This window comes from Cibotium barometz, chromosome 7 (assembly GCF_041138505.1).
Source record: "Cibotium barometz isolate CiBa-2024 chromosome 7, ASM4113850v1, whole genome shotgun sequence".
NCBI classification, from domain to species: Eukaryota; Viridiplantae; Streptophyta; class Polypodiopsida; order Cyatheales; family Cibotiaceae; genus Cibotium; species Cibotium barometz.
Genome location: NC_141052.1, coordinates 41,333,938 through 41,343,241, shown reverse-complemented (window position 1 = coordinate 41,343,241; position 9,304 = coordinate 41,333,938). Strand labels below are relative to the sequence as shown.

At 41.1% G+C, this 9,304-nt stretch overlaps 1 protein-coding gene across 2 annotated transcripts in view; it reads left to right on the top strand.

Moving 5' to 3' along the window:
• Positions 1–6,443: 6,443 nt before the first annotated feature.
• GLY1 (NAD-dependent glycerol-3-phosphate dehydrogenase family protein) overlaps positions 6,444–9,304 on the top strand; it is a 72,436-nt gene continuing 69,575 nt past the window's right edge. The window contains exon 1 of one of the 2 annotated variants that reach the window (XM_086800639.1): positions 6,444–7,051. In XM_086800639.1, the coding sequence (XP_086656765.1) occupies positions 6,470–7,051 (582 nt within the window). In that variant the 5' untranslated portion in view covers positions 6,444–6,469. The remainder of the gene's footprint in view (positions 7,052–9,304) is intronic. The other variant, XM_086800638.1, reaches the window with a different exon arrangement.

The window sequence follows — 9,304 nt, the reverse complement described above, 5'->3', positions numbered from 1 at the left end:
CATATTTTTCTTCATAGATCTCGGCATACATAATAGCTTCTTGGAGGTTATTAGGCCTTTGTGCTCTTACAGCCACCCCAATGGTTGGTTTAAGACCCTTGATGTATTTAAGCATCTTATACTTCTCACTAAAGCCATCCATGTGAAGAATAAGCTTCAAAAACTTTTGTGTGTAGTCCTTGACTTTGCCAAACCCTTAATCCAAGTCATCTCATTCACCAATCAACTTGTCATTCCTCAACTTGGAAGTAAAGGCATTTTGCATGGCATCCTTAAAAGCACCCCATGTGGTAATTTCATTACCATTGTCATGCAAGTGTCGCCACCAAATTGTGTGCATAGCCTTCCATATAGAATGAAGCAAAGTACACCTTAGCGTGATTTCTTCTTGGGTTCATCTCATAATACACGTCCAACTTATCAACCCATTCATCATATTCCTTATTGCTTGATCATTCTCCTTTGAATTTTACAAAGACAATCTTATCCTTGATGCCTTTGAGCTCATCATCATCCTCTCGCGTATTACGCATGCATGGCCTCATGGGTGGGTCATCATGATCTCAAGACTCATCCAGATGTGTAAAGTCGAAAGCCACACACTTCCCTTTTGCATCACCGCGTGATGTAGACATAATTTGTGAAGGCAAACTCCCAAAATATAATGATTTTAGTGGTAAATTTTCTTTATTGCCCAATTGCACATGCTCATTGCCACCCAAGTTCTTGTGTTAATAGAAGGAGTCTCCTAGTTGTTGTGAAGGACTCAATCAATCCATCACACTTGCATTGCCTTATGTAGTAGGTAACTCTTCCACCAGAGCTCTTTGCTTATGGATGGAATCCCCCTTGAAAGCTTCACGCAATGACATGTGATTCCAGTTCATACTTTCATCAAAGTGGCTTGGTTCTTGTTCATATTCTCAACCAAGCTCCCAAATGCATTGTCTTGTTGGGCTTAATTTTGGTTGATGGATTGAAGCATCGTACACATCATTTCAAGCATTGCTTGTGTCTCATTGCTTGGCCGGTGTCACTTGCACACTTGGGCTAGCATGCCCACTTGCATTCACATGAGCGTTGGTGATCGGCTCATCATAGTTATGCTCCAATCCCTCATCAATGTGTGTGCCCTCTTCATGTGCAAGCACATTACCCATATTTGCAATCTCTTCCGTTTCTTCAAGTGATGTCTCTTTTTTCTTTTGAGGTTTACCCCCCCCCCCCCCCCCCTGGCGCTATTATGGGGCTGAAAATGGAAAATTGGGTGTAGGAGGCTCAAAAGTTGTCAGAAATTGGAGATCTTGAGCTCTATGGATATCCTTAGGTGTGTACTACCCAACTATGCCAAAATAATAGAATTCCTATATGTCCTAATATTCTCTATTTTAGGGTTTCTTGTTAAAAATTGGAGATCTTGAGCTCTTTGGATAGCCCTAGATGCGTACTACTCAACTATGCCAAAATAGTAGAATTCATATATGTCGTAATATTCTTTGTTTTAGGGTTTCTATTACACTGCTAAATAGTAGAATTCATATATGCCCTAGATGCATACTACTCAACTATGCCAAAATAGTAGAATTCATATATGCCCTAATATTCTCTATTTTAGGGTTTTTATTATACTGTTAAAAATTAAGAATTGTCCTTAAAACCTTGAATATAAGCTCGGGGGGTGCACTACTAAGAAACCCTATGTATCACGTGTGTTCAAGGGGTATTTAAAAAACCCCTTACATGTAAAATTTTTTCATGAATAAAATGACCCCTTTGTCTTTATGGACTTATGGGTTTTTTTTCAAAATCAATTAAAAACCCCCTTTTATAAATGTATTTCTGTAAATCTACCGGCCAAGCACTTCTCTTACCCCCTTACCAAGTTTCAATCCGAGGCAAGGGTTAAGGCTATGTCTTCACCACCTGGTGCCTAGATCCCTTTCCGTATCGCTTTCCCATGGTATGCATGGCACGGAAAGTTTATGACACACTCCTGCTTGGACTCTCCTCCAATGCCAAGGATACTCTCTCACACAGCTAGATTCTACAATTGAATGTGTAAGAACAATGTGTGTGAGATGTGTAAGCTTTAAATGAAAGATTGTGAAGCTTACTTACATGTGGCACTTATAATTACATGCCTAATAAAAAAAATCCAATACAAGAGTTTCATGTTGTTGATGAGTTTCAATAGGTTTCCACATCCATCTTCCATGGCTCCAATTCCATTGCTTTGTTGATCTCTTCAATTGGCTTCTTAAAGAACATTTGATACACATTTGAAATGAAATGTCCATGCACTTATGCACAAAGATGACCAAAATCAATAGAAATTGGCCTCAATGATCATAGCTTCATGCATGAGATTCCCAGACATCAAGCAACATATGGAAAGATTAAGGAGATTATGCATTGGCTTCAATGAAATCCCCAAAAGAAACCCTAATTTGTAAGATTTTCCAAAAATCCCATTCTTGTCAAGAAACCCTAATTTCTTCCTCATTATTGTGCAATAAGGGTATGGATTAGTAGAGGAGAGCCATCTGCACAAGTCTAATGCCTTAGATCTCCAAAAGTATGAGGGCAAACCCTAATTTTCCAAGAAACCCTAATTTACAAGAAGAGGCCAAATTCATGTAATCTCATGCTTTTGCATCAACTAATCACATGTATGGGTCTAGCAAAGCATTGTGAAGATGAATCTTGAAGCAATTTTTCCAAAATGTGAAGTAAAACCCTAATTTTGCAAAGAGGCCATAAACCCTCATTCTCATCAAGATTCAAACATTGAGGGCATATTTGGGAAGAGAAAACAATCAAGAAGAAGATTATATGGATAATTTTCTCAATTTATGAGGAATCCCCTAATTCATGAGAACTTTCAGCCCCATATCCATCATTGAGGCACTTAATGTAAAGCTTACATGATATATTTGGAGTTCCATACCCTGTGGTGACCGATTATGAGCGTATGCACCTCCATGGAGCTCCATGAATTCACGTGTAGCACGGCCAGCCTTACAGGTAGAAAATTGCGATCAAAACGGCCACACCCATAGCTCTTTGTGAAGCTTATGCCTTCCCCACTCATAACCCTAAGCTATGGCAAGGATTAAGCTCAGGATTGAAGCTCCATGGCACTCACAAGACCAAGCAAAAAGAGGAGAAAGAGCAAAAACGTGAGCCTATGAAAATTTTTCTAATTCTTCCCCCAGTTTTAGTCCTAGGGTACCCCAAATTTACTCAAATGTGGTGCAGAGCCCAAATTTTGGCCAAGATCTACCAAAAATTGATCAAAATCTATTAAGATGGGACTCAATCCATGGTATCTATCACTCTCCCATGCTAAGAAAAATTTTCCACCCATGAAATAATGAGATTTTTTTTCAAGAAAATGCTAGAAATGGATCAAAGACATGGGCTCTGATACCAATGAAAGAAGGGAGGAAGAGGTGACTTGTTAGCGTGGATTCGGGAACACGGGACATTGTTTACATGGAGTCCAAAACATGGGTGAAGGTCACCATGGAAGCTTGTATGAGCAAGGCTTGATTGATATTGAGTAAAATGATAAAAGTGATTATTTACAACTTGGCCTTGTAGTTGTCTTATATACCTTTGACCCCTTTCACACTTATTAATGCCTTGGCCTCCAGATTGGGCCATACCCAAGGCCATGTCCCAAGGCCCATAATCCTTTAGCACTTTATTACATCCCTACAAAAATCTGCCTTCAAATATCAAACTGCCAAAACAAGCTTTGCCTAGAGCCTATGCTCTAATACCATGTAAGAATACATAATGGTGGAAGAAGGGTCAACACAATATAAAGAATTGGATTGCAAAAAGAAGTGGAGAGTAAACAATGTTACTGCTTGCATACTTAATTATAAACTGATGCTACTGCTTGCAAACTTGATTAAAAACCGATGGTGGTGGTTCACTCACCCATGTGCTCCGGGTAAAAAGCTTTGATAGTGATCTAGACAGACTTTGGATGGAGGATGTCTTTCTTATAGTAGGAGGCTTGAAATAAACTCGATGATTAACTAAGGCTACCAAACTAGTCTGTATATATTACCCATGGTTGGTATAGACATAGTTCAACCATGTTGACCAACCCACGAATTCATCCAAATGACCAACTGACCATATCATCCGAGTGGGACCATATTATACTATAAACAAGCCATCTAGGGCCAATTGGACCCTCAAATAGGCCTCGCAACCCGAGAATACTGTGTCCTCGGTTCACTGTCGTGCACTCACTAATGTGGTCACTTAGCTCGCAAATGTATGCATCCTACTTGTTGGTAGAGTCCCAAGTCTACATAAGTCATCTCCTAACCATTTGGCCATACTTGGGCACCATCCAATGTCTAAACTGTGAATTGTAGAGTGCCTGTGGGAGCTCACCACAACCACTACTCCTCCTCATAAATGGGGCCTTACAAAATAGAGCACATATGTCACTCACAAAAACAACACGAGGGTGGAGCATTGAGCAATTGCTTTTCCAACAACCTTGCCTTGAGTTGATTTACTTGCAAAAAACCAAGTTCCATTTGTAAGGTAAGATAGGTGTTAGTAATACGATCAAAGTGGCACAAAGACGAAAACATTTTTAAGAAGGCACTTGCAGGAAATAAGCCTTCAAAATTGTTGCCATTAGAAGCTAAGAGGATTTGCTAGCTTTCCGAAGAGATGCTTTTCCTTATTTCTTGGGCATTGAAACTACGTAAGAATTACATGCACATATAACACCTTGTAGTTGTTTGCCCTCCAATTTTGAAAAAGACACAATCAACCTTCAAAACTGTTGCCATTGGAAGCTGAGATGTTTTGGTAGCTTTCCGAAGAGATGCTTTCACGTATAACCCCTTGTAGTTGCTCCCCAATTTTGAAAAAGACACAAGTATTGGGCCCTAGAGCAATGTAAAGGTTATTTTTAACGCCTCACAAGTACACAACTTAATTAATAATCTTAAACTTGAGTTAAGAAAACATAAGCTCATGACAATAACACTTGATTGATGGCTTGGAGCTTATTGCTTGATAAGTTGGTCATGTTTTTGCATAGACATCTAAGACCTTGCTAAGAGCCTTGTGTAGTCAAATCTTGATGAGATGGCATGTGGCAAATTCCATCATCATAAATGATAGATGCCTTTTTTGTGTGACTATTCCTCGTTTTCTTGAAGCCTTTCAACTACAAAAGCCTTTGTATTAAATTTCTAAGCACCTAGTTTGCCCAACGGTCCTTGCTTTTGCTTCCTTCTTTGTCCAAGGGTCCTCTGTAAGCCTTTCTTTGAACTTTGGCTTCCCATTTACAAGAAGCTTTTGAATTTTCTCCTTAAGTAATACTTGGCTCCGATACCACTGATACGATCTTGGTATAAAAAGAAATCTCTCACCACACACTTAGACTTGCAAACTAGAATTGAATATAGCCTTGTGTAAATAAATCAAACCATGGCAAAGCATATGAAAGCACATAAAAGCATGGAGAAAATAACACAAGACAAACATTGGGTGTAATCTTTCTGTCCTCCCCCTCCCCCCGTTTGTGACGTGAAGTGGCTCCACTTCCCACACATGGGTATTTTTTATATTTTTTCCAAATTAGCCCAAGGAGCTATAATTAGTTTTCTTTACAAAATTAGGCTTGTCTTTTACAAAAATAACCATAAGTCATGCAACACAAATAATTGCACACACATGTGCATAAAATACAACACACCAACTATAATAACAAAATGTTAACATGTGGCCAAATAAATGAAGCAACTATGCATGATACTGTATGTACAAGCCTACACCCATATGCCATCCTAGTCGGCTCGACTTTGTGATCACTCATCAACAATGCCAATCATGTTAGTTACATACAATCAGTTGGACTTTTCACAGTCAATTCCAACATGACTGCATAAAATAGGCACACATGGAATCATGATACTGTATGTACAAGCCTACACCCATATGCCATCCTAGTCGGCTCGACTTTGTGATCACTCATCAACAATGCCAATCATGTTAGTTACATACAATCAGTTGGACTTTTCACAGTCAATTCCAACATGACTGCATAAAATAGGCACACATGGAATCACCCGTAATACCAATAACACTAGTATGGCCCCAAATATGCATGCTAGCCTGTTAGTATTTGATATGGAATCATCCATGATACCAACTATGAGCATGGTATGATGGTATTTTAGGCATCATTTAAATGTATTTGCCTTTATAGTACATATAAATAGGTGAGTATAACTCCAAAGAAGATGACAACCTCTAAGTGCAACATTTCTTATGGCGGCCAGCTAGACATGAGCTCAAAGAGAGCTTGGTCAGAATAGTGGGATCGTTGGGATCTAGAGGCTAATATTTACGGACTGTCCGGATGCGTGTGAAAGGCCCTAGCCCATTAATTTAGTGGATAGAGGTGATGAGTTTCTTGTGAGCCATGGCTGCTGCATGTCCACCTCCCCTTCTCCCTCACCTTCACCTTCGCGCTGTTTTCTCTTCTTCTTCCACCCGCACCTTGCCCCGCCTGCCCACCCCCTCCGATCACATACACCTGCGCTGTCAAGCTTCCCCTGAACGATATTTCGTCTCTGTGGCGGGCTCTGAAGCAAATTCCAGCATTTGCCTGCGCGAGTATCCCTCTGCAGAAATTAGGGTTGGAGAGCCCTCCATCACTGTAGAGTATGGGCCTGAGGAGCCTTCAGAAATTAGGGATGGGGAGTCCTCTACCTCTGCAGGAATTATTAGGGGTGGGAATTCTGCAGGAGTTAGGGCTGGGGAACCCCTTCTCTCTGATGAGGCATGCACAAGATTTACCCTAACAGAAACAAACGCAGCATTATGGGCTTCTTCTGATGCTGCGGAGAGCTTGCAGAGTTTTCCCTCTGCACCTGCTGCGTCGCAGACTCGAGACAGAAGCAAAGTTGTGAGGACCGCATGGGAGGCCCTTGTGCGATGGTCCAGGTCCTGGCAACTGCTCAATGCTCGCAAGGCCACCAATGTGCTGCAGAAAACAAGAAAGGTAGACACTTTGAGCTTCTAGCCCATAGCAAGTTAACCATTTTCTGAGAGATCAGGCTAATCTGTATTTAGGACTAACCTGCATTTTGGGCACAGAGTATTCCAGTGCATACATTGTATGGCTACCATCACAGATGAACTTTTGTTAAATAGCTGAATGTCTTCTGGGCATCCGTTTTTCATCACATGTTGGATATGGAGCAGTGGAATCATAAACATACCATGAAAGCCACTCGAGCTTCAAGACCTGCAGGTTGGGCATTATGTGATCGGATTTTCTCTTTAGTGCTGCCCTTCTTTTTGATGGAGTCTGCTCGATGAATACTTAGGTGGACATGTCCTCACAGATACACCCTTTCCCAGTATTGCAGAAGAAAACAGTGATAGAAGTTCTTGACGAGTGACTGGGCAAGTAGACAGCTCTGTGAACACATACATACAGCAATTTGTGTGTGGCATCCGATTGCAACACGAAGACAATAGGCAGAGAGATGACTAGCGGCAGCAGTTGGGGGCGGGACCTAACTAGGTCCTTTCCTTGCTTAATCGGTCTATTGATAAAGGTCCTCTCCTGAGTAAAGATCCCTCCCGTCCCATCCTCCACCTTACTAGAGTCCACTCCCACACTGCAGCCCTCTCCTGCTCCGCTGTATACAATGTTACTTATCCATATTTAGCAAGTTCTTTGCCACTCTCAGGTGTATACAGTAAAAAACTTGTGGCGGAATATATACAATTGCAATCTCTTGGCTAACGGTGGACATTTTACGGTGTGTATGCACAGCTTAGATAATATCTACTTGATGTCAGAGCTTTGACTGTGCAACAGACTTTTCTGCTAGTTTTTTGTGTTTACTTAAATGGCTCGATGGGGCAACTCCCAACTTCAATGGGAGAAACTATTGTTAAGGTATGGAAGCTGAATGTGAAGAACAGTCTGTCATACACATTATGGCTAGTGACCAGCTGGGCAGGCTAAACTTGTCATGACTATGGCTGTTAACAATTGGGAGAAGAAAAAAGCAGTTCTTTCATTTGTGGTTCAGAAAAGCAAAAACATAAGAAACAAGTGGGAGACTGAAGGACCCTAGAAGTTTGAGAAGCAATGAGGAGAGGCCTCAAAACAGTCTAGCAAGAGCAGCATGCTGAAGGGGTAGCCTGTGATAAATGTTTCATGTGGTGGCATTGGGCAATAGGTCCAGTTCAGGAGACTAGGGCTTCGGGCTTGTTGGAAAGACCCTCACAAAATGGTGAAAGGTTTGTGATGGCATTATGACTGGTTAGTAGGCCACTCCTTATTTTTGAGGAGTGAACAGGGACTTGATCTTGCTTTCAATGGTGTAGCTAAATGGCCATGGATAGTAAGGCCACGGGTTTGGGTGTTTTTCTTAATAGATAGAGTTAATGAGGGTGGGTACATGTAGAAAAGCATGGGGAAGAAACCCTACCTAGATGAATCCAGGAACATGCCCAAATTCACCTTTTAGGAATGTGCATGTTGTATACTCATGGCAGTCAACCCACAAGACTATATAACTATCAAGCATAGTATGGACTAGATACTATGACATCCCCACTAATGTCATCAGTGCCCAACAGTGAGTATAGAACTCTGGATCAAGATATGCTCTCTCTCTCTCTCACACACACACACACACACACACACACACACACACATAAGAGCATATATTCACACAAAGGCCTTCGTATTGTGTTTCTGTCAAACCTCCGAGGTGTAGGGCAGACTCAGCCATAATGAAGCCTAGCACTAAGGGAAGTAGCAAATAGAAAGAATTAGTACAACAAATAATAAGTAGTTGATAGGGCAAATGCACTGCTAAAGATAGAAAAAATACGCACAATATCAACTGGCCGCAACTCGGACGAAAAATTCACAATGTGAAATCTGCATGTCCGCTAATACGGCTGAATTATATATCTAGATGAATCTAGGAACATGTCCAAATTCACCTTTTAGGAATGTGCATGTTATATACTCATGGCAGTAAATCCACAAGACTATATAACTATCAACTCCATTATGCATAGTATGGACTAGATACTACGACATCCCCACTAACGTCATCAGTGCCTAATAGTGGGTGTAGAACTCTGTATCAAGATATGCTCTGACACGCACTCCACACACACACACACGCGCGCACACACACACACACATAAGAGCATATATTCACACACAGGCCTTCGTACTGAGTTTCTGTCAAATCTCTGGAGATGCAGGGCAAACTCAGCC